We start from the raw sequence: 25,578 nt of genomic DNA, 5'->3' as shown, positions 1-25,578 counted from the left end.
TTGATTAAACCCCTGGGATATTTCTTTTCCATCTCTATACTATCCTGATTGCAATAACTCTTATAGTTGTGCAGATGCCAGTCTAGAAAGATTTGCGTTTAAATCTATCTGCAAAACACACATTGTGCTGGTTTGTTTTTGGTCTCTTTTCTTAAAGAAAATGTTTTAGAATATTTAAAAAAAAAAAGAGAGAGAGGTTATTTTCATGCACGCTTGGCCTTTAAATTGATGGGATACTGTTACAGGAGCGTGTTGGGCAATGTGCGCTGCAGGGTTGTTATCTTGAACTAAAGCTAGAGAACTAAAACTAGTAAAACATATTTTTGTTCATTGAAGCAAAGCTGAAATAAAACAAAAACCTTAAACTCATTCCATTTAGTTAGCCAAGGACGCATTTCTTATTTTCACTTAAATTTGAAGCACTACAATAACTAACTTGCAATAAAATAAATAAATATGGTGATTTTAAACAAAAAGTAAATTTGACCAAAGCACATAATAAGATTACGAAAAATGTAACTGAAATTAAATCGACATAAAATAAAAGCTAATTCAGAATAGGGATATATAATACTGAAATAACACTAGTGCCCCCTTTTCTCAGTTTTAATGGTTTCAGTTATAGAGCTTGCATTTAATCTAGAGCTGCAACTAATGATAATTTTTTCTGTCGACTAATCTAACGATAATTTTTTCGATTAGTCGACTACTCTAACGATTATTTTTATTAAAATAAATAATTAATCTAATGTTCTTTTTTTGATTAGCCAATGAATCTTTTGGATAACTTTACAAAAAAATATAAGTACAACTTCTAATATAATATTTCAACCTTTATTCATTTTCAACCAATGTGGTTGAAGTTTTTACAGTATACAAAAATAAAGAGGCAAAGAAAATTATTTTACTATGGTAAATATGAGTTTACGATAGCGTTTATAATTAAACCACAGTAGCCACAAATTTACAGTTGTCTGAGACGTCATGAAATGTTCTTTAGCATCACAAACCTTAAAATGTAGTCAGGGTTCTGCTATGGTTTAGCATGGTTTCCAGGGATCTGGAGCTGATTCGGGGTAGCTCGGTGGTCTGTGACTGTTGTCTCGCGGCGCGCTGTCTTTTAAGGGGCCGTTCACATATTCACAAGTTTGTTATTTCCAATGTAGGCGCTAGGGCTGTCAAAATTGCTCAAAATTGACGTTCGAATATTCCCTCAAAAAAATACACGAATATTCGAACTATTCGAACATTTGGTGGCGCATGTTGTCAATGACGCGCATCACGTCAATAACAGGCAAAAATAATACAAAGAGACATAACTACTTGTATAGATAGTCTATTTAAGTTTAAACTTATATGACAACGTATTACCTACACAAAAACAAGGAAATCAACTAATGGCCAAGACTGCAGACCTCACGCTCTCTCACCCTCACGTTCTCCGCGCATAATGGTTTAAATGAACAAACAAATTTTTGTGCAAGCAATTTAAGGTCGCGACTGTTGTCCCAAATATAGCAGACTTCATTCAGTGATTGCTCCAAGCGAGCTGTGCTGTGGTAAACATGGAACTTTTCCTTGACATGAAACGATAAATAATCAAACCTCGGATCCATTGCTTGACAGAACTCCCCGAAGCGTGCCCCATCCGCGATACTGATCGGTCTCATGTCCTTACAAATGAACGAAATTATTTTATCCGTTATGGCCTCTTGTCGTGTTGCAGACAAAGTGCTTGTGGCGGGCGATGCAAAGTAACGTTAAGTGTCAAGACGTGACTGTTTAGCTGGAGTTCCACACATTATGCCATGCTCATTTGGGTGCACATTTTTGAGATGTGACCTCATGTTGCTAGTGGTCGAATTGTAGGCTAACTGCTAACTGTATCTTAAATAGCTTGCATACAACTTTATCTCGTGGGTCAACAATTTTACCTAATTTTCTCTGCTGCGGTCGAGTTGGGCTCTGCACTTGCTGCCATCTTCCATGAAGACGCGTCAACTTTCAGCAGTGATGCTGTGCCAGACAGTGCAACTCCTGTGAGGCTGTGACCTGTCCCTGAACCCTCAGGCGCGCTAGCGCACCTATTCGCAAAGCAGACAACCACGCCTCTACTACCGCGGGCCTTTTTTCCACATTTTTTTAAAATTCTAATATTAATTTTCACCTTCGAAATTCGTTTTTTAAAAACTATTCGAATACATATTCGAATTTAGAATATTCGTTGACAGCCCTAGTAGGCGCTGGGTATGCGCGCTCATACTGGAAGCGACGCGGAAAACAGGCGTGTCCGCACCACATCGAGTTAAAAACATCTCAACTTTTCAGAATGCCGCGAGCGCACCGCGGGTCATGTGACAAGAACTAACCAATCAGCTTCTTCCTTTCCCGTAACAACGTTGAATGCTCAGCCAAGATGAGGGAACAGCTGATCATAGCTGTATATGGATTGCCATTTTGAAATAAATTTAGTAGCAGAGCTACTGCAAGCGATTTTAGAGCTGCAAATCCATTTATCCTTTGCTGAAATTTTCGCGTCTTCATGGAGAGAGCACGTCATGGTTGCTTAGCAGCGACAGACGCCTCAGGGGCGCAACTGCCCGAGCGCTTTGGAAAGAAGGAGAAAGCGGCGCGACTAGCGTTTTACACGCATTTTTAGGCGCGATATGCGAACGCCCCTAACGTGTGTTCGAAACCACCGCCAACACAGACTTGCTTTATTTTTTATTTTATCCTTACTTCAGCCGCTACGGGTTATCATACCAATAACTTGTAATCTACTGATATTCTAAACAAGAATATCAGAATCATGCAATGAGCAAGTCTGCGTTTATTAGACACTTAATAATATCACATGAGTTTGTGCTTTTAGAATCGCTGAAACTGCTGCGGTCGTACCATCACATCTGCAGCAGAGACCTGAGCCAGGAAGTTGGTCACCAGATCACATGGTAACCAGTTAAACCGTAACACCAGAGAGCGCTAGGATGTTTTCCTCTGAGGTGCTCGTGCATCGCATTTGTGCTGCTGTGGTACACCATATCGGTTTTGCAAAGGGAACAAAGGGCCATTTTTTTTGGCATCTGTTTAAAGTATTCCAATACTTTTTATAACAGTGGTCTCTGTTTTTGTGATAGAATGCAACTTTCTCCATTCCCAGTATGCCATTACGAGAGATGTAAACAGTGACGCAGCGACGCATTTTCACGCACGTCGACGTATTTTTGTAGTCGTAATTAGGGCTGGGACAACAAAAAAATATGTCGACGCAAAATATGCGCATCGATTCGTCGACCTGTTTTTATTTATCTAAAAAATGTTTGCAAAACGTTAACCTTATGTGCGCTGAATATACGCGATGGCCGGATCAACATTCTGTCCAACGTTATATAACCAATCCAGGGGTTTTTCTGCATTGATCTTTTTTTTGGCGGCTTGTCAAAGCCTTATTTGATCGGTGAGTGATTTAGAATAGAATGACTGTGCTGCGCCTGACAGGGCGCGTACGAGAGAGAGCCCCGGCTGTGCGCGCGCAGTCTTCAAACAACATGAGCGCTTCTTGCTCTCCCTCTCCCTCGTGCATATCAATCAAAATCATTAAACACGATAGAAAAACTCCAAAGTTTCATGCGCGCTCGCGCACTCACAGTCTTCAAACTACACGAGCGCTGTCTTGCTCTCTCTCTCTCTCCCTCCCTCTCTTGTGCATATTAACCAAAATCTTTAGACACAATAGAAAAAGGGCGGAACGCCAAAGTTTCACGTGGAGCATTCTGAGATTTTTTTTTTCTCCATGACAGGCTGCTGGCTCCCACTGTTAATTTAATTATTTATTTTTTTGGAAAAGCACTCTGTATTAGCGTAAAGCCCTCAAGTTTACATTGGTTACTGTATTCTTTCAATTTCTCTAAACAAGTATTTTGGGTGACCTTTTTTATTGAATGCTAGACATCAAGTTGTTGTTATTTTCATCTGAAAGAAGAACTTTTTTCAGTAAGCTAGGCCCTATGTGTTCAGTAAGCTTGTTTCAGTAAGCTATGTGTTTTCAAGGCTTCAAGGTTTTATTGAATGCTATCTCTATACAAGTGCAAAGTAATGCATTCTTAGTCAGTCTTTCATTTTGTAATTTTAAGAGCAATAAACATATATTGCAATGTTAAGGAATTCATGTTTTTTCATTCAGATATGTAAATCAACATGTATAAATTGTTAGTAGTCAATTAATGGGGAGATAATCGAATCGGTCTGAAAAAGTAATCGTTAGATTAATCGATGCATCGGAAAAATAATCGCTAGATTAATCGTTTAAAAAATAATCGTTTATCCCAGCCCTAGTCGTAATCGATGATGTCGACGCGTCGTTGCAGCCCTAATTTAGTCCACACTGTTATAGTTTTATGTGGTTTTCTTGTTTTCTCCTGCAGATAAAGGAGGGAGAGGGATTGTCGGCGTGAGGAGGGGGTCACCAGCTGGGACCTGGTCCATACAGATTTGACAGAAAGAGTTCGAAAGACACACACAAATAGAGAAAGAGAGAAGCTTATTGGGGTCATAACTGCTTCTGGCAGCTGAATTATCAACAAGTTTGTCTCTTTTTTTTCCGTCTCTTTGTCTGTTTTGTTTGTTTCCTGTAGTCGATCGACTTTAGACGTCAGTATCAAAGCTCTGCAGTTTTTGCAGTCCAACAGGTATTACTCATTTTAGGGGGGTTTGATTTCTTTTTTTGTTTGTTTGTTTTGTTTTCCATTTGCTTTTATTTTTTTGTTTTCATCGGCTTTGAACAAGAGAGCTCTTACCGTGTCGGACCTTTTCTGTTTCTGCTCTCCTGCACACACACCCTGAAGAAGGCAGCTATAGCCCTACTCTCTCTTAAGTTGGCTACACTGAAACACACACACACCTACACACACCTTTCAACCCTCTCACCCAGACCTGGTCCAGCCTTTGCCTGCGCTACTCCCCCGGACAGGGTAAGAATAACACATGAACTGCTGTGTTTACATATAAAGATGTCTGTCAGTCATGTGTGCATTATACTGCAATAAAATAAAAGAATCCATGTGTGCTAATGAACAGAAGTATGCTTGCAGTGTGTTGCATACTCTCATTCAGGTATTTCTGTTTGTAGACTTTCACCTCTGAGAAGGAAGGAAGAATATGACTGCTGAAACACTCAACTTTGGCCCAGAATGGTAAAATCCGATCCTTTCTATTTCCATGTCTCCTTCTCTTGTTGTCAATCTCCCTTTCTCTTTTCCTCGAAATGTTTTCTCATCACTGTCCTTTGACAGATTTTCTCTGTTCCATTCTTTGTCACTGTTGGAGGTATTAATAATTTGCAAGAAGTAATGCTATCTTTTCCTGTAGTAAGCTCCTTTAGGCAAAGGGAAAAGTGTTGTTATTTTTTTGTCTTTTTACTCATACACTAGTGCTCAAAAGATTGGGGTTTTTATTTTAAATAAATTAATGCTTTTATTCAGCAAGGTAGCGTTCAATTGATCAAAAGTGACTGTTAAGACATTTGTAATGTTCTTTTTTTTTTTTTTTTTACTTTTTTTTTTACTTTTTTCAAAGAATCCTGAAAGAAAAATCACAGTTTCCTCAAATATTTAGCAGCGCAGAATTTTTTTTATCACTGATAATAATAATAATATTACATGTTTTCCTTAGCAGCAAATCATTATATTAAAATGATTTCTGAAGGATCATGTGACACTGGAGTAATGATGCTGGAAATTATGGAAAAATTACATTTTAAAATGTAGTATGTGTTGTATTGGAAATCCTGAACAAAAAAAAAAAATCTTTTGTCACAGCTCAAAGCTCAGTTTTTGAAAACATATTTCCTTCCTAAATCACTTCAATGAAGTGAGCTTTAAATATGGTATCTTACCATTTAGTTTTTTCAATTTAAAGGATATTTCCTCAGCACTGCTCTCTTCTTTTACCATGTTTCTGTCAGGTTCTCGCTCTCGTCCTTCCCTTCTCTCCCTGTGTCTCCTCTTGGCACACACTAAACGATTATGCAGAAATTAAACCATTAGGCGTGGTCCTGAACTAAGGCTCTTCTGTGCATAGTTGGTCCTTGGCCAACAAAAGTGAATTCCTGAGTTTGACATGTACAATGTAGGGGTGGTATGTTTCCTCAAAGCCTTCTTCATCCGCTCATCTCAGCGGGGTATTATTTATGTAAAGTTTACAAAGCGAGCCACAGCCCTGAAACCCCTTTTCCACCTACAAGGTGCCTCAGCCGGTTCCGTTTCGCATGTTCCGGTGGCGAGACAATGTCAGCGCCAAGTAAAGTTGTCAAAACAACATTAGCTCTGGTGATTCTGACACCCAACAAAACCAGATCTCTCCCATATAATCAGCAGAGATATTTACACTATAAGCACAGTTCTTATATACAGTATCTGACACAGCAACTCCAGCTGGTTTGTCTGAAATGAAATATTGTATAAGTATATACACTTCTGTTCGAAAGTGTGTGGTCAGTAAGATTTGTTTTTATGTTTTTGAATTAACCGTTTTTCTTTCCAAATGTACTCCAGTCTTCAGTGTCACATGATCCATCAGAAGTCATTCTTATATGCTGATGTGCGGCTTGAAAACGTTTTGTAATATTATCAATGTATTAACAGTTGTGCTGCTAAACATTTTGGTGGGAAATTACTTTCTTTTTTTTCAGGATTCTTTGATGAATAGAAAGTTTAAAAGAACGGCACTTTATTTGAAATATTTTGTAACATTCTAAAGGTCTTTGTTGTTATTGTTGACCAATTTAATGCATCCTTGATGAATAATATTGATTTCTTAAAAAATATAAAAATTCCTAACACTTTTTGAACAGTAGTGTGTATATATATAAATTGATTGATGTGGATTTATTGGGCATAACATCTATCTTTTTTAGTTCTTAAGAGTTTCCCCTACCCAAGCATCAGCCCATGCTTATGCATTGTTTTCTTGTAAAAGGGGAGTGAGAGATCCTAAACACAGCTGGATGTAGGGTTGACATTGACAGGGCTGTCTTTGAATGCTAGCCAGAATTAGAATATTTCTCAATGGTGCTTTCACGTTTTTTTCTGCTGTATCTTTTCTCTCTCTCTCAGGCTCCGTGCACTTTCCAGTGGAGGCAGTGTGTCTTCCCCTCCTGCCTCTCCTGCTATGCCAAAGTACAAGTTGGCCGAGTACCGTTATGGCCGAGAGGAGATGCTAGCACTTTATGTCAAAGACAACAAGGTGGGAAAATGCCTAAAACAATTCTGGGCTCTATTGGTCTATTTTTAAGTCTAGGTGATGTCTAAACATTCATTTTGCATTGATTGTACCTACACCTTTACCACTTGACAATGACGTTAGAAGACAGACTGTTTAGTAATTGGGCATTTTCAGATTATTTGCATCAGTTGTTCATGTTTGCTTGGTTGATTCAATCTACTGACAGCTGTGTTCGTTAATAATAAGCTGTGTTAGTTAATACGTTTTCATTAGAGGAAATTTGTCCATCTCAATTGCTGGTGGTAAATTATGTTATACATTGGCTGTGGGTTGCTCTGGACTTTAGTATCTACATCAGTCATTAAAAAAAAACATATTGGTCAGTCATTTTTTTTTTTTTTATGTCTATGTAATAACCATTATGTTGCTTGAAAAAGGTTTTTGTTCTGTGGAGCTCCATACTGATTTGTCTTGGTGCATTTGTGCATACAATGGAAGTGGTAACAATACACAAGTATACAATTAAATATCTTTCTGCCATTGACTTAAATTCAAGGTCAGTTTTTGACACAAAGCTTTAAATGTAACTCACAAATTTTATGGGCTACTTCTCTGTTCACATCCATTAAATGGAAAAGAGCAGCCTGGACATTTTGCAAAATAACTCTTTTGGTTAACGCTAAAGTACAAACATGAGTTTTTTGAGTGACTTTAGGTGAGTTGATGATCACAGAATTTTCATTTTTGGTTGACCAATTTATTAGTGTTGTAAATTAATTTTTAATTTGAATGATTACATATTTAGACAGTGTTAATCTCTCTGTGATGCTTCTAGAATATAAAGATTGTGTTTGTAAATGTTACCCCATAAGTGTTTTGTGTGCTCAGAGAGTGCTGAGGGAGCTTTAGCAGGTTGCCTTTTGTGGCTTTCATATGGCCTGAGGTTTAATATGCAATGTGTGTCTAGTACATGTTTCCACTGGTCGACTTTAAAATGCAAAAAAATTCTTGCCAGTACTGACACAAGTCATAAAGGTTTCCACGGGCAACAGCGGCGGCAGAGCTCTGTTATAACCAAAATAGACTATAGAAACTGTGCCTTAAGGTAATGATTTACCATGTTTTTTATTGCAGAAGAAATATTCAGTGTGCACTAATCAAGTAAGGATATTTGTTGTAATTACACTTACAATGTGTTGGAAAAGTATTTTCAAGAAATCCAGTCACTCAGTGTCCCCATGTAAGGCCACTATTGTGGAAAATTACAAATCTAAAACTGCTTTGAAAGAGGAACCTGAGATGCTTTGATTTATATATGCATATTTAAATTTGTATATGCATTATATATGCATATTTATTTATGCATCTTATATCTTATATATATTAAGATGATTTGATTGTTACTTCTAAAAGTTGATCTGTTGTTAGAAACCACGTCAGCATTACGCAAACTTAACTCTTAAATAGTCCCAGTTCTTTAGGGCAGAAGGGAATTTAAAGAGTGGTTTCCATTTAAAAGTCAACATTACCTCTGACCTTTTTATGTTTCTTGAGTAGCAAATCAGTGTATCAGAAAGACTTCTTATGAATCATGTTACACTGAAGACTGGAGTTAATGGCTGCTGAAAATTCTGCTCATCATAGGCCAGAAAAAAATAACATTTGAAAATATATTCAAATAGAAAACGGTACTTATTGTAATATTTCACATCATTACGGATTCTGCTGCAACCAGAGTGAAAGACTTCAGAAATGAAACCTTTGAGCCTGTAAAAAGGGACATTGGTGAAGGGATTGAGTTGCTCAATTTTTGTAGCATCACCTATGATGTAGTGCCCTAATAAGGGTGCAAAAATCCCAAAATGTGCTGAAGAATGTTGATGGGTTAAACCTGACTCGGATCAGCACAGTCCAGACTTTTTGTCTATTTAAAATGTTTCTCTGTCCAGATGTAAATTTCCTGGTTTTGAGTCCATCATTTGCAGCAGTAGAGCAAGTCACATTCTTGTGTGTTTTCAGGTCCCTGAAGAAATGCAGGATAAAGAGTTTGCTGCTATTCTACAGGATGAGCCTCAGCTGCCACTGGCACTGTTGCCTCTCACTGAAGAGGAGCAGGTGAGAGGCGCACACTTACACGTCTGGCATTCTGAGCTTGGGGCTGATTAGACATGCATCACACACACACACACACACACACACACACACACACACACACTATATATCACTATATATCTCCACCGTTTTTGTTGTGGTCCTGGTTTCAATCCTCATGTGCTTTTCTCTCTTTGCAGAGGAACTTCTCCATGTCTGTCAACAGTGTGGCTGTGCTGAGGCTTATGGGTAAGGGTGGCGGGGCCGCCCCTGCTGGGGTGAATCGAGGCAGAGGCACTGTGAGAGGCGGTCGAGGCAAGTCTATCTATTTATGTGTACATGCGTGTAAATTATTCATGTATCGGCGAGGATGCTGAGGTTTGTTACGCTGTGTGTTTAGGTCGAGGGAGAGGAGAGGGCGGTTTCTACCAAAGAAGCAGTGAGGAAGTAGAGGGCGGTTTTGGTCGTAGCGCTCGAGACATCCATCGCAGTCAGAGCTGGGATGACAGGTATTCTTAATTGTTTTGTTTTATTGTATTGTAAATTATTTCTGTAGTTTTGTAAGTCATACCACAATGTTTTGAGTCTATTGTGGCCTCTGTTTGTTGCTTTAGCTCTTGCCTCGATAAATATAAAATCCTTTTATCAGCATACAGTCTAGATTTGGATGGCTGTTTAGACAAATCAAAAGCCATCTAAATAAGCCTTCGTCACCTTTCGTTCTGCAGAGGTGAGAGACGTTTTGAGAAACCTCTGCGGAGGGAAGGTGTGCGTCTGGGTTTCGAGGAAGTGGGTCCGGGTGGCAGAAAGGAGTTCATGCGCTCTGATAGCGACAACTGGCGCATCCTGAGAGAGGAGCAGGAGGAGGAGGACACAGGAGAGACTGGAAACAGCTGGAGACTCACTGGCGCACGAAGAGATGGTAACACAGAACACATTTACACTTTGCATATATAGGCCCTATAATTTCCACGATGCAGAAAATTACACACACTGAAGCGCGCGTGACGTTTGCGGTGATTTCAGCATCTGCCGTCTCACTAAATGAGGATGTAAACACCTGAACATAATCTCCAGAACTGCACTGAGAGTCACTTCATGAGCATTTGCCCATTTGATTGGAGTAAAACTAGCGTCACACCCATAGACTGTATAAAAAAATAGACGTAGTGTCCGTTACGTCACCCATAGACTCCTGAAGTGTGTTTTTGAAGCCTAAAGTGTGTAGAGCGGGCCGTCGCCATCTTGGCAGCGCGTCACCGCGCGACTCTCCCGGACAATCAAAAATGGGCAAAAAGGCGGGAGCTAGTTGCTGTAGCCACACCCACCTAGCACGACGGCAGTGTCAGCAGTGGCAATCCACCTGTCACTCAAGTGGCTACGCCCTTAATTATGCAGAACTTTAAGTCTTAATATAATTTAAACGGATGAGTTATAAAAAAATTCACCCCCCTCACAGTTGTCATGAAGGGCAAAATTAGCTATTTAGACCAAAATAATTTTTTGAACCAGGCTGTAAACATGTTTTTTCCTGCTGTAAAGTTGGGCATTTTAACATAGGGAGTCTATGGGGCTGACTCCCTTTTGCAGCCAGCCTCAAGCGGCCAGTCGATGAATTGCAGTTTTAGTCACTTCCTTATTGGCCTCATGAGAGAGAGCGGGAGGTTGGCACTCGGTCACATCACATACACAGAACTGTAAAGGTATTCACAGCAACCCGTCAAAATAAAAGTCCGGTTTAGTTTCAAGACAAGTATTTGCCAGAAATGTAGTACTATTGTTCAGCAGAATGTACATAGCCTACTACTACTAAAAAGAAACAAACATCATTTTTTAAATAATCACACAACATTTCTTCCATGTTTTATTTTTAATAGTAAATCCCTTTTGTTTACCAAAAAATAAAGTTTGCTTAATTTTCAATAATTAAAAGAAAAATTAAATGAATGTTTTATGCCTTCATTTGATAACCAGAAAAATGTAAATACACAACAGAATTTCTGAGGGGAAAAAACCCATAAAGGCTATTTTAAGAATAAATTAAGTTGTGTTATGCATTTAAACAATTAGACATGCTAAAACACAGAATTAGGTAACAATAAAACATATGGTGAAGAAAAAATAAAACATTTCATAGGGCCTTAAACATGTTATTTTTGTTAAACTTTTAATAAATTGTTGTGAAAATGGTATGTGTTATGATTTTAATTAATTAGACATGCTTTTTGATTAATACAATTAAATTTAACCATTAAGAAGGAGTTGAGAAAAATTAAAATGGAAAAAACGGAATTTGGAAAAAAATAAAACAGATTTCATAGGGACCTACATATAAAAGGAATAGTTCACCAAAAAATGTATTTTATTTTTCCACTAGTTACTATTAGATGTAAACAAACCATCTGTTTTGGCTAAACGCTTTGTAGTGGATTACTTGAGGTGTACCATAAGTAAAAGGAGCTTGAGGTTTGTTAAACATAAGCTCCAAAGTTCAAGACTTTGGCGTCTGTAAGAAAAAAAAAATTAATCAAGGATGCATTACATTCATAAAGTGATAGAAAATGCATTTATAATGATAGGAAAGATTTTTAACTAAATGAAATAGTTTGATAAATGAGATGTTCATATTTGTATCGTATTCATGTCCAAAGGATAATGTGATGCTGCAAAAAAAAAAAAAAAAAATATATATATATATATATATATATATATATATATATATATATATATATATATATTAGGGGTGTAGCGGTTCACAAAATTCACGGTTCGGTTCGATACGATACACTGGTGTCACGGTTCGGTACGTTTTAGATACAGCAAAAAGAAAAAATTGGCAGATAAATTTCCTTGATTTTTAAAAAATGTTTTATTTATTAAAACTAACAAAGTATTTTTTTTTTTTTTTTTTACATTGAACAATGATGGACCTATTCTTTACCCATCTTCTATGGTGTTTTCTTAGCAGCATACTGTATAAAACAAAAACAGCTCCTTATTAAAAATAAAAATAAAAATGTTATATTATTGTAGTAGTTATGAACAAATACAAAGATGTAACTTTTTATATGGAACTCTATAACTCTTTATATTGAGTGTGTTTTTACTCAATTGGTTCTCTATAGGGCTTATGTTTTTTGGAACAAAGCAGGAATTACGGTCAGTCTGAAATGGGCTCGTGAAGGAATATTGTAACGGGGCTTAATTACATTAAGCATGTTCTTAAAACCTAAATTTTCCACAACAGAGTAAGGCGCTCGCTCACTCAGTACGCGCTGAAGGCTCGTTGCAAAATGGCTAATGCGTTTAACAGACCAAAAATAGAAGATCCTCCAATAACCAACAGGTCTGGTGTTTGGGTGCACTTTGGAATCCCTGTAAGCTATAATGGTGATGATAGAATCAATGGTAAATAGTAAGGTCTCATATCCGCGGCTATAACGTAAATGTAGCCTACCAATCGCCGTGGTGATGTCTTTTGCCCTGTTTGAATCCGTTGGAAATGTCTCTAAATGCTGCGGGGATAGTTTGTTGCGTGTATGTTTCTCCTTTTTTTCGTCTTTTCCCAGATACTGACACACTAAGGTGATGTCGGCGTAAATGAGTTGACATGTTTCAAGTATTCCCGCTGGTTTTTTTTTTTTTTTTTTGTATTCCCGCTGGTGTACCCTAGATGCGACATATCGTTTTTTTTTTATCCATCACTCTCTTGCCATCACCATTATAGCTTACAGGGAATCCAAAGTGCACCCAAACACCAGACCTGTTGGTTATTGGAGGATCTTCTATTTCTGGTCTGTTAAACGCATTGGCAATTTTTCAACGAGCCTTCAGCGTGTATTACTGAGTGAGCGAGCGCCTGACTGAGTAGCCTAACATAAACATATAAGTTGGTGTTTTTTTTATTCTTCGGGGGTGTCAGGGGCGTTGCCTGTTATGTCGTTTGGGTTATTGGGCTACCTTGTTGAACACATATCATTATATTTCACAATTTTTTTTTATTTTCCAAATATAATTAATTAGTCCAACAAACCGTTCGGTCCATAATGCGTACCGCGTACCGAACCGAAAACCTCGTACCGAACGGTTCAATACAAATACGCATATCGTTACACCCCTAATATATATATATATATATATATATATATATATTAGGGGTGTAGCGGTTCACAAAATTCACGGTTCGGTTCGATACGATACACTGGTGTCACGGTTCGGTACGTTTTAGATACAGCAAAAAGAAAAAATTGGCAGATAAATTTCCTTGATTTTTAAAAAATGTTTTATTTATTAAAACTAACAAAGTATTTTTTTTTTTTTTTTTTACATTGAACAATGATGGACCTATTCTTTACCCATCTTCTATGGTGTTTTCTTAGCAGCATACTGTATAAAACAAAAACAGCTCCTTATTAAAAATAAAAATAAAAATGTTATATTATTGTAGTAGTTATGAACAAATACAAAGATGTAACTTTTTATATGGAACTCTATAACTCTTTATATTGAGTGTGTTTTTACTCAATTGGTTCTCTATAGGGCTTATGTTTTTTGGAACAAAGCAGGAATTACGGTCAGTCTGAAATGGGCTCGTGAAGGAATATTGTAACGGGGCTTAATTACATTAAGCATGTTCTTAAAACCTAAATTTTCCACAACAGAGTAAGGCGCTCGCTCACTCAGTACGCGCTGAAGGCTCGTTGCAAAATGGCTAATGCGTTTAACAGACCAAAAATAGAAGATCCTCCAATAACCAACAGGTCTGGTGTTTGGGTGCACTTTGGAATCCCTGTAAGCTATAATGGTGATGATAGAATCAATGGTAAATAGTAAGGTCTCATATCCGCGGCTATAACGTAAATGTAGCCTACCAATCGCCGTGGTGATGTCTTTTGCCCTGTTTGAATCCGTTGGAAATGTCTCTAAATGCTGCGGGGATAGTTTGTTGCGTGTATGTTTCTCCTTTTTTTCGTCTTTTCCCAGATACTGACACACTAAGGTGATGTCGGCGTAAATGAGTTGACATGTTTCAAGTATTCCCGCTGGTTTTTTTTTTTTTTTTTTGTATTCCCGCTGGTGTACCCTAGATGCGACATATCGTTTTTTTTTTATCCATCACTCTCTTGCCATCACCATTATAGCTTACAGGGAATCCAAAGTGCACCCAAACACCAGACCTGTTGGTTATTGGAGGATCTTCTATTTCTGGTCTGTTAAACGCATTGGCAATTTTTCAACGAGCCTTCAGCGTGTATTACTGAGTGAGCGAGCGCCTGACTGAGTAGCCTAACATAAACATATAAGTTGGTGTTTTTTTTATTCTTCGGGGGTGTCAGGGGCGTTGCCTGTTATGTCGTTTGGGTTATTGGGCTACCTTGTTGAACACATATCATTATATTTCACAATTTTTTTTTATTTTCCAAATATAATTAATTAGTCCAACAAACCGTTCGGTCCATAATGCGTACCGCGTACCGAACCGAAAACCTCGTACCGAACGGTTCAATACAAATACGCATATCGTTACACCCCTAATATATATATATATATATATATATATATATATATATATATATATATATATATATATATATAAGTCATATTAATTGTTTATTATTTGTGATGTACTGTATTTTACCACCCTCACACTTCAAACTTTTCAACATCCTAGATGCTGGTCCTCGCTCCGCCGGTTGGCGCGAACACGCTGGTCCGGGTGAAGTTCGCCGCAGGAAGTTTGACTTCGACTTCCGGGATGGAGGGAATGAGGGAGGCAGACGGAGAACAGGCAGCGAAGGAGCAGAGGATGAGAGAGATGGTCTGCCGGAGTGGTGCACAGATGAGGAAGATGGAGAAATGGGAACTTTTGATTCTTCTGGAGCGTTCATGTCTCTTAAGGTGAACCCATAAGATCTACTCTCTACTGATTTATAATCTGTGGTTTTCTTTTCTTCGCGGTCTTCAACTCTTCTATTGTCTTAGAAGGGCCCGAAAGACCCAATTCCAGAAGAGGAGTTTGATTTCCAGGGATTGGAGGATGAGGAAGAGGACTGTGCTGATCAAGAGAAGAAAAATGGCACATGTGCTGAAAAAAGCGAGAAAGGTGGGAACAAAAATTGAAAAAGTAGAAGCTTCAAGCACCGTTCTTGCAAAAAATGTATAGGATTACTTTTATACAGATTTGTGCACAAATACAATTTAATCACTGCTTTGAAGTTTTACTAAGTGTTTAATTAAAATATGATTTTAAACAAAGATGTTTTTAAGGAAATCGAACTTGCTTCAATTGATCTCATCACTCTCTCTTTTCTCTTTCTACAGATGGCACTGACTCTGCTCCAGTGTCTGAAACTGAAGTGAAACCGATTTCTCCTTCCCCTCCCTCTCCTCTCCCTCAGTCTCTTTCTGCTCCTGTCACTGAGACTGTGCCCTCTATTGCCCCCTCTGGCCTGGAGGAGCCTCAACCTGCCCCCTCCATTCCCAACAAACTACCAAGTGAAGGTAACTTTTCATATATATATATATATATATATATATATTTAATAGGTTTTTCTATATACTATTTATTCTATATAGATGCTTCACATGTGAATTGTCTTCTCTGTAGTGTTATCAGAGGCCATGCTTGATTTGAGCCCCAGTGCCTCCTCCAGTCTGCCTTCATCGCCTCCCTCTTCGTCCTCTGCTGCTACTGACCTCCCACCACCGGGGGGTGATATCGAGGATGATGAGGGCATGAAGCACCTGCAACAGGTACCACAGAAACTGAGTTCTGAGAGTAACGGATAAATTGAAAAGATGGAAGATTCGGCTGCAAAAATGGGCTATTTAGAACGTGTAATAGTAATAATATCATCCGCATATATTGATCGCATTGATTATTAGGGATGTCCCGATCAGGTTTTTTTGCCCTCGAGTATGAGTCATTTGATTTTCAGTATCTGCCGATACCAAGTCCTGATCCGATACTTCTATAATGCATAAAAAAAGAATAAAGAAGATCGAAAAAACAGATCCAGGATCTTCAATAAATTACACTTTGAAATACATTCAAATATAAAACAGCTATTTTAAATAGGCTAGTGAAAATATTTCAAACATTTTACTGTTTTGCTGTACTTTGGATCAAATAAATGCAGGCTTGGTGAACAGAAGAGACTTCTTTAAAAAAAAAAAAAACCTTAACAAGCTTACTGTTCAAAAACTTTTGACTGGTCGTATAGGCAACTTTAATTTTTCTCTTATTTTCTAGCTTTTAATTGGCTTAGAAATCTATAAATACTGGACAATAACAAATAATAATGATTTGTTTTTTTATACTACAAACACTTTATCACATAAGGCAGAATAGTTTCTATACTGAAATAAATGTCAATTAGCACTGCATTGTTCATGTAATTTATTTATCACCTGCTGGAGATGACTTAAAAAACAATTTATTGTCGTGATCGTATACTAATGTCTTCGTGTTTGCATAAGTTTCTGTTTTCCTGTGAAAACCACAGCGATAGCTGGATGCTTTTGTCCATATTAGGAGTTTCCTGATATCACTATCAGCGCGAGAGCGCGCTCCGGCTTCTAGTATTAATAAAACACACTTCATGAGAGTTTAGCGCTCCGTGATGTTCATCTATCCTGTCTCTTTGAGTTTGAATCTATATTTATTCACACCAGCTCTTGAAAACAAAGTGATGTCATGCCGCACGCGTTGCTGTTTCTGTGTGGAGTCAAAAGGGTCTAACTCTGTGCCACCGCATAACAAAAGATGTGTTAAAAATTAATGAGAATATATATCGAATCCTGATCGGGAGGTAACGTCCGATTCCGATCGAGTCTGAAACAACGCAATCGGGCCCGATTTCTGATCACGTGATCGGATCTGGACATCCCTATTGATTATATTGGTAGACGCTCAGTATTATGACTAAATTCATTAACTTTTGTATGTATTTATAATATTCTTTTGATCTAGAAATGTGGATTAACATTAAGAGAGTAAATTATGACTACATTAAAACTAAATGTAGTTAAAAAAAAAAAAGTAATGGCTCATTATTATTATTCTAGAAACTTGGATTAACAAGTATACGTTCTATGAAAAAAAAAATGCTACTAAAAGTGTAGATTACGTCTCCTCTTTGGATGAATGACATTGCTTATAGCGCACTCTCATTCTTTTAGTGGAAATGAGTTTTTGATGGTGATTTTCTGTGTGTAGGAGGCAGAGAAGATGGTGGCAGCGCTCCAGGACACATCTCTAGAGGAAGAGTGTTTCACCCAGACTCTTCAGGAGAGCAGAAACACGGCCTCTGCCCTTCCTCTCTCCCATGACTCTGCCATGAAATGGTTTTATAAAGACCCACAAGGAGAGATTCAGGGTACGCACGCATTCTCTCATAGGAGGTCAACTCATGCATATGGAGCAGTGCTTTGAGTAAAGTCCATTTATACCATCTCTTTTGTGCCTGTTTTTTGTCTGTTCTGTCTCTCTCAGGTCCTTTCAGTACAGTGGAGATGTGTGAATGGTTTCAGGCGGGGTATTTCGCCATGAACCTGCTTGTTAAACGTGGTTGTGATGAGGGATTTCAGCCGCTGGGAGAAGTCATTAAGATGTGGGGGCGTGTGCCTTTCGCCCCTGGCCCCTCCCCTCCGCCCCTCCTGGTGAGGAAGCAAGCCGACCTTCGCCCTCACCCACCCCGGGGGCCAATCGTGAGTCTCTGGGTGGAAGGGTGAATGCTTGGGCAACATTTTCCATAGGGTCATTTGCATTCTAGGGGAGTTTTTTCTCATCCATTAGTTTTCATATTTATTCAAAAGGGAATAAGCGTGTTTGTAAAGTTGTCTCTGTGAATCACTGCGAGCATTGCGAGTCTAAATTTGCATACCTGTTCACGTGGAATGTGTTAACTCTTTCTTTTCAAAATGTAAAACTATTAAAAACTTTGTAATTAGCAAAACACAAAGTATGTAATGTTTCTGTAGGTCTTAGATTTGTTTTACTAAAATAAATGCTCTGTTGTAACATTTGAAATCAATCAGGGAAATTAGGATAGCCATGAAGATGAGTATTTTCACTGTTACTCTGGTCAAATAAAATTATTTTTATTTTATATATAGATATAGATATATAGATATAGATATATATAGATATATATAGATATATAGATATATATAGATATATATATATAGATAATTTATATAATTTTTTTTTTTTTTGCAGTACGATAATATTGCTCTTTTGAAGCATAAACAAATGTAAAAGTTTACAAGTCATTATGCGTTGTATATAACGTGAAATTTTGCATTGTACATTTTTGCTATAGACTGCAATTATCATACTGATTTAAATACCATTAAGCTAAAACAATATTCTTTTAATCATCTTAGAGAACCGTATCCAAAAAAAAAAACTGGTTCTTTTTGATCTGGTGTTGAAATACCAGTATAAATACGAAAAGTATAAGAAATATTTTGTTAATTATATTGTTGTTGTTTTTTACAGTTTGCATAAACGTCTTGATGTCTTCAATATAATTTCCTTAAACATGTGGATATCTTGTGTTTTATAAATGTGCTCGTGTGTGTCTCTTAGTGTCTCACTCGTGAATAAATGCATGTCACTGTCATGACTTAATTGTGACGTCTCTGTCTATCAGGGTAATATGGATCAGGAGCGGCTGAAGAAGCAGCAGGAATTAGCGGCTGCCACGGCTCTTTACCAGCAACTCCAGCAACAGCAGCTGTTCCAGCTCATCAACAGGTGAGTTTGTGTTTGTGTGTCTCTCTGCTGTGTCACTGAGTATGCTTCAGACTGTATTACAACCCTCTATGTGTGTGTTTTTGTCTTGTAGGTGTGGAGAGCAGGGTATGATGCCTTCGTTAAACAGGTCGATGTCAGTGCCAGATACAGGGTCCATGTGGGACATGCATACCTCAGCCTCACAGCCAGCAGGTGCACACACAGAACACTCCAAAAGTCATCCTTTCGTTACTCACTCGCATGCATCAGAAATAAAACTTTCTTTCATGCTCTCTCTCTTTTTTCCTTGAGCAGGCGGTGAGGCCAGTCTATGGGACTTAATGAATTCTTCAACTCAGGGTCCAATTCTAGAACAGCTTCAGAAGGTGAGTTGCCGCTGATGTCCTCTGCTGGTGATCTGAGGAAATGCTCTATACTCATTGCACTGCATTGTGTCGTGTTCCAGCTACAAGAGAGAAGAGAAGCTGAACTCAGGGCCAAGCGTGAGGAAGAGGAAAGAAAACGGAGGGATGAAAAAAGGCGAGAAGAGCAGAAAAGGAGAGAGGAGGAGGAGCTTTACAGGCGTAAACAGGTATTACAGCAGTGTGTTAAAATTCTTTTTTTTTTTTCATCTTAGTTTTTTATGCATTTGACATTATATAAAATAATATATATATATTATAATCAAATAAATGCAGTTGCGTTAGAGTCGTCTTTCAAAAACTCGTGTAAGATTAATTTTGTTTTAGTTGCTATTTATTTGTGTACTTTTCTCTCTCACACTCCAACTCTTTCTTCATGTCTTGCTTTTTCTTTTGTCTTAGCAGCAGGATTTGCTGATGAAGTTGCTCCAGCAGACTCAGCGTCAGGGTTCCTCAGGCTCCGGGTCGAGCTGGAACGGAGGATCCATCCCTGGGCTGGGAAAGCAGACCAAGCCCCTCAACCTCCTGGATGTCCAGCAGGAGGCTGAGAGAATGCACAAACAACAGCACAGAGTCCAGCAGCAGCAGAGGGTAAGACACACACACACACACACACACACACACATCACTGGTGTGCAGTCCTGATAATCAAAATAAATCCATTACGGGTGTCTTGCTCTACAGTGGGGGGATGCCTCTTCATTGTGGGGAGCGGCTGGATCTTTGGATGGAAAGGTGGGTGGTGGAAGCCCCTCTGGAGGAGGGATGGGAGTCTGGGACGAGGCCCTCAAGAACCAGAGCACACATCGCAACAACATGGGCCTGAAGAACAGCCGCAGCAGTCCCTCATTGAGGTAAACACAAACCACGGACAGCTTTTCAGGGGCATAGACCAATATCTAGTAATAACAAGATTCTGATGACGTGTGGAACTTCAGATACACAACACAGAATTTCTGAGGGAAAAAACTTCAAAAGGCTACTTTAAGAAAAAATGTAAATTTAATTAAGTTGTGTTATGGATTCAAATAGTTAGACATGCTAAAACAGAGAATTTGATAACAATGAAAAATATAAATGATATAGTGAGAAAAAAATAAAACATTTCATAGGGCCCTAAAAATGTATTTTTTTGTTTTAATAAATTGATGTGAAATGTATATTCTATGAAAAAGGAGTTGAGGAAAATTAAATGGGGAAAAAATCTTGACTGACTGCTACTTTAAAGGGATATTATGTTATTTATTTATTTTTATGTATACTATATAATTTTGTGCAATTACTTGCCTGTCAATTGAGTTTGTATTTTGTTTACATGCTGTTTATACCTGCATAAAATTTATTAAAATGGACATTTAATTTCATAAAGTACAATTTGATTTCAAAATGCACCTAATTATTTTTTGCATTTTGTGTTTTTCAGTTGAATAAAAGACCATTTTGGGGATAAGTGTCTCGTCACACCCCTACTATACCATAATCATTAATGATCAGAGAGGTCATGGAAAAAAATGATCTTGTTTATATTTTAAAAAGTATATCAAACTCATGACCTTGGCTTTGCTAGCACTATGTTCAAGAGCTTCTAGCTGAACTGTGTGTGTATGTTTCTACAGCGAGCAGTACATGATGAGAGGCCGTAAACACACTGAGGAGGAGGAGCGGCTGTTGAAGCTCCTGCAGGGGATGAAGTCTCAGGATGGCTTCACCACCTGGTGTGAACAGATGCTGCATGCTCTCAACACCTCCGCCAATAACTCCTCCTCTTCCCAGGATGGTGAGACATCTCTCTTTTAGGATTTGCATGCACCAGCTTTCATCTCATTATTAAAAAATAATCTGAAATCCAAATTCTCTTTTGACAACATCTGCTGAAGCTGACGATTATGGTGGAAAGTGATTTAGACTTTTGTAAAAACTAACAGAAGGCATGTGTAGGGTAAACGATACACACAGTTGTTAGCCTAGCAGGCTCGAGAGTTTCTAAAGCAGATATGGGAGCGTATGTGTTTGTGTTCACAGTGCCTACCATTGTGGCGTACCTGAAGGAGGTGGAGTCCCCGTATGAGGTGTTGAACTTTATCTGCTCCTACCTGGGTGATACTGTTGAAGCCAAAGAGTTCGCCAGACAGTTCCTGGAGCGCCGTGCCAAACAGAAAGCTAACCACCAGAGACAGCAGCAGCAGGTGTGTGTGACAGGACGATATAGAGTCATTGTGCACGGCTGTTTGCCTACTCCTAATAAAACTCTCGGGCCTCTTTTATAGCTCTCCAAAGAGATGGCTGGACTTAGCATGAACAACATCCCTCTGCAGGTATGAGTGGAATTCTAAATTAAGATTTGGATTTAGAAAAGGGATTTATTTGCCACTGAGGGCAGAAGCCAGTCTTGGTTGTCATTTATCAGATTATGCCTCTCATTCTCACAATGTTTTTGTCTGTTAGGATAACCTACGTGGAATGAACCCCAGTGCCCTGCAGTCGATGTTTTCTGGGAAGGGGGGTGTGGTCTATGATCAGGCAGCAAAGCTGAAGAAGAAACAGCCCACGATGCTGCACTCTGACCCAAGCATCTTAGGTAACCTATATTCCTCTTGTGCTTACAGCATGACTTACAAATGACTCCTGTCAGCTGGTTATTCATGCATTTGGTAAACGTTTAAATTTTCTTAGTGAACTTTTGAAAAACAATGACTTTTAGTGAATTAAACGCATACGGCTTAGAACTTGCTGTGTAATGTTGTGCATAAGTCTTAAATAGCATCATATGACATTGCATTTTTCCAAACATCTTTTTATAACACGCTCTAAAGGAACATTTTAGAGGAATGAGAACATTTTTTATTGTTTGTGAAATTAAATTTTGCTCTGGAATCAAATGCTCTGTTTAATTAAAAAGTTTAATAAAAACCTACGCTACTATTCAATAGCTTGGGGTTAGGAAGGTATTAAAAAAATTTGGCAGATGCATTTAATTCAAAAGTGACAGTGAACACTTAAGATTTAAAATTACATTTAAAAAAAAAAAAGACATTTACTCTTCTGTTCATCAAAGAATGCTGAATTGTTGACACAAAATATTTAGCAGCACAACTGTTTTCAACATTGATGATAAATGTTTCTGGAGCACCAAATCAGCATATTAGAGTAATTTTTGACACTGGAGACTTTGGAGCCTTGCCATCACAGGAATAAATTCTATTTCAAAATATATTTAAATAGAAATGTTATTTTAAACTGTATTAATATTTCTCACACACACAAAAAAAAATCTTCTGTTTTTGACCAATTCATTTTAGACTAATTTAAAAAAATATAAAAATAATCTTAAACGTACAGTATGGAATTTTTGGCCACCAGGGGTCACTCAATCAAAATAATAACATAAGACGTACTTTGATGACGTCGGGAAAGAGCGTAGGCTCATGGGAGTTGTTGTTCATTGGAACACGCGCTCTGTCGCTCCCCACATTCCTCACTCATTTTAACTGAGGCCGGCGACACACTGGATGCGTGGCACAAGCGTCTCAGCTGCGTGGCGTGTCAGTTTTTTATTCGGCTCCCATGTTAATAGGTTAGAGCTTGCAGACTGCCTGTGTGAGCCGCGCGGAAAACGCGTGCTTGCTAGAAATAGAACCGACGCCTATTTTTCACGCGACACGCGCGTGTTGGAAGCGTTTCCAGGCAAAATATAATAGGAAAATGTTTATATGTAATTTTGTACACAAATACATATTAATTCATGACATTTTGGTGTTTGAAAGTCTATAGGTTGACATAAATTCAGATATAAATGTAATTTAAAAAATAAATAAATAATTATCGATTTTCAAATATTGCACCTGTCAAACATAGTCTATTTTCAATACTGTTGACGGTGTCCTTTATCAGTAGGCTTTATATTTATGTTCAACATGAAGTATAGATATTGTTGTCATGAAGACAAGAGCCTGGTCTGTCGGCGGTCTCCCTCTATGTCACCTACAGCAGCAGCAGCGCGCCCCGTCAGGCACGATTCTGGTGTTTAAAGACACAGAAAAAGCGAAGCAGACGCCACGCTTCTGGCACGCAGCAGAGACGCCGGTCTTAGTATTTTGACAATCACGTCTTTTCGAATGGAGAGATATATGAATTATCAGACCCCTATCAAATCAATATTCCATCTAGCTAGTAGTAATATATGTTAAAAAAAAACATGGTTGCCTTTCGTTAATAATTATAATTACGTTTATACTATGATATCGAACAAGATAGTGAACTGCATTTGAAGCTACTTTATCCAGCTAGATATAGAACGCATGTAGATTTACATTATACTCTACATGAGAGCTAGTCCGTCTGCGTTTTACACAAGACATCATCGTTTCACAAAATATACGGATAGATATAGTTAGCTGAATGGATGTATACCTGTTTATTAGAATGCAAGCATCTCTCTGTAGTTTCAGCTTGTCACGAAGCTCTCTCTATCTTGGAAATGCAACTCCAATATTTACCCATGTCTTGTTTGTTCTCTTGTCCCAAAACCTTCTCAGGTCATTTTTCACCCGTACGTTTGCGCTTCACAGAACGTGCAGGCAAAGCATAATCATGATCCATAACTAAGTTATTGATTGAGGTATAAATACGAATATAAACAATATAAATATAAAATATAATAGTCTTGATCAAGGCTAGCTACTACTTTTTCTTCTTCGTCTCGTCTTTGCTTCGGTTCACCTTTGTATTTGGCGGTTCCGCCGGGTTCCGCAGGAAGTTAGATAAACTAGAGGGGTCAAAGTTTATATGATGCCATAGACGGGCGACAAAACGGAAATAAAGAAACGTGCCGTGTCTTCTAATTAAACTATAATTTTCTCTGGATTTGAAAGTTCGTGGAAACTTTCGGGATAATGTAAGTACACAACTAGAAAATATATATAACATAGATACAGAGGTGGGTAGAGTACCCAAAAACTGTACTCAAGTAAAAGTACTTCTAGAAATATTTACTCAAGTAAAAGTAAAAGTACTAGTCTTGAATAGTTACTTGAGTAAGAGTAAAAGAGTATCGGATAAAAAATCTACTCAAGTAGTTAGTTACTAGTTACTTTGAGTCATATATATACTGAGCCTATTTTTATTTAGATATATAGATAAAATGTATGTAATGTATGTGTGCGTGTATAAATGTATATATTTCATCAGCCTTTACTCCAATTTATGTAATTTATTATAAAACCCTGTCTGTTTACTTAAGTAACAGATATAGGTGTCATGCCATAACATATTTTTAATACGACTGACTTTATATTAAATGTAAATTTAACATTGAAAGTTAATGTGATATAAATATTGCTACTAATCTTTCATTGTTCAGAAAGAGAGCAAATAACATTTACATTATTAAAGATAATTTTCACTGACAGTCTAGAGTTCAATCACTCTCAGAAACTCCCATTAAAATCACTGAAACTGTTAACACTGTGAAATCAATATCTTAATTAAAGATTCGTACACACATCTGCACTTTGTTGTTTCTGGCGAGAGAATTCGCCAGAAAGAGGTATTCAGTCAGTGAGCGAGTGAAGGAAGCACCGGCATTTTAGCGATGACTCATCTGAACGCCTCTGATTGGCCAATGCTTGATGAGTGACCTGGCCAATGCAACACACGTACAACAAACTAATGTCACAGTGGTATCGTGTACTGCAATCGAATGTAGCCCAAGTTATTACCTGTTAAACAGTAGACAGCACACGCGGTGTTCATCTAATAAGGATCTCCATCGCAAGCAATAGCCTTTGCAGATTTGCTTTGTATTCAGTGCAGTTCTATAGCCACGTTTTCAACGCTGCTTATGTTAAACGTTACAACTCCGAGTGAACCACTTCAGACGCTCACCTCATGCGGCAGGGAACTGAACGAATCATTCAAACTGATTCATGAACCAATTCACTCGTTTGCCAATTGGTTTGATCAAGCCTTTGAACAGAATTGACTCAAAAGAATGAATCATTCGCGAATGGGCATCGCTCATTGCCCAGAGAAAAGTAGACGGCGCGTTTGGAATAAACTGAAGCATTTATAACATTTATTGCATTAAGATAAAGTAACGAGAGGAGC

At 38.0% G+C, this 25,578-nt stretch overlaps 1 protein-coding gene across 3 annotated transcripts in view; it reads left to right on the top strand.

The window, feature by feature from the left end:
- Positions 1-25,578, top strand: part of LOC132116390 (GRB10-interacting GYF protein 1-like) — a 32,942-nt gene that overhangs the window by 1,972 nt on the left and 5,392 nt on the right. Inside the window, exons 2-24 of one of the 3 annotated variants that reach the window (XM_059525230.1) lie at positions 4,425-4,970; positions 5,129-5,192; positions 7,113-7,242; positions 9,241-9,336; positions 9,513-9,627; positions 9,713-9,821; positions 10,041-10,234; positions 14,984-15,210; positions 15,295-15,415; positions 15,634-15,813; positions 15,920-16,065; positions 17,531-17,690; positions 17,807-18,021; positions 18,969-19,072; positions 19,164-19,264; positions 19,367-19,437; positions 19,518-19,643; positions 19,879-20,064; positions 20,158-20,327; positions 21,090-21,250; positions 21,496-21,659; positions 21,741-21,788; positions 21,919-22,051. In XM_059525230.1, coding sequence (XP_059381213.1) covers positions 5,158-5,192; positions 7,113-7,242; positions 9,241-9,336; positions 9,513-9,627; positions 9,713-9,821; positions 10,041-10,234; positions 14,984-15,210; positions 15,295-15,415; positions 15,634-15,813; positions 15,920-16,065; positions 17,531-17,690; positions 17,807-18,021; positions 18,969-19,072; positions 19,164-19,264; positions 19,367-19,437; positions 19,518-19,643; positions 19,879-20,064; positions 20,158-20,327; positions 21,090-21,250; positions 21,496-21,659; positions 21,741-21,788; positions 21,919-22,051 — 2,992 coding nt within the window. In that variant the 5' untranslated portion in view covers positions 4,425-4,970; positions 5,129-5,157. Of the gene's footprint in view, positions 1-4,424; positions 4,971-5,128; positions 5,193-7,112; positions 7,243-9,240; positions 9,337-9,512; positions 9,628-9,712; positions 9,822-10,040; positions 10,235-14,983; positions 15,211-15,294; positions 15,416-15,633; positions 15,814-15,919; positions 16,066-17,530; positions 17,691-17,806; positions 18,022-18,968; positions 19,073-19,163; positions 19,265-19,366; positions 19,438-19,517; positions 19,644-19,875; positions 20,065-20,157; positions 20,328-21,089; positions 21,251-21,495; positions 21,660-21,740; positions 21,789-21,918; positions 22,052-25,578 lie in introns of all 3 variants that reach the window. The other 2 variants (XM_059525232.1, XM_059525224.1) reach the window with 2 other exon arrangements.

This window comes from Carassius carassius, chromosome 3, assembly GCF_963082965.1.
Source record: "Carassius carassius chromosome 3, fCarCar2.1, whole genome shotgun sequence".
Classification (NCBI taxonomy): Eukaryota; Metazoa; Chordata; class Actinopteri; order Cypriniformes; family Cyprinidae; genus Carassius; species Carassius carassius.
This window is presented reverse-complemented; position numbering and strand designations above follow the sequence as displayed.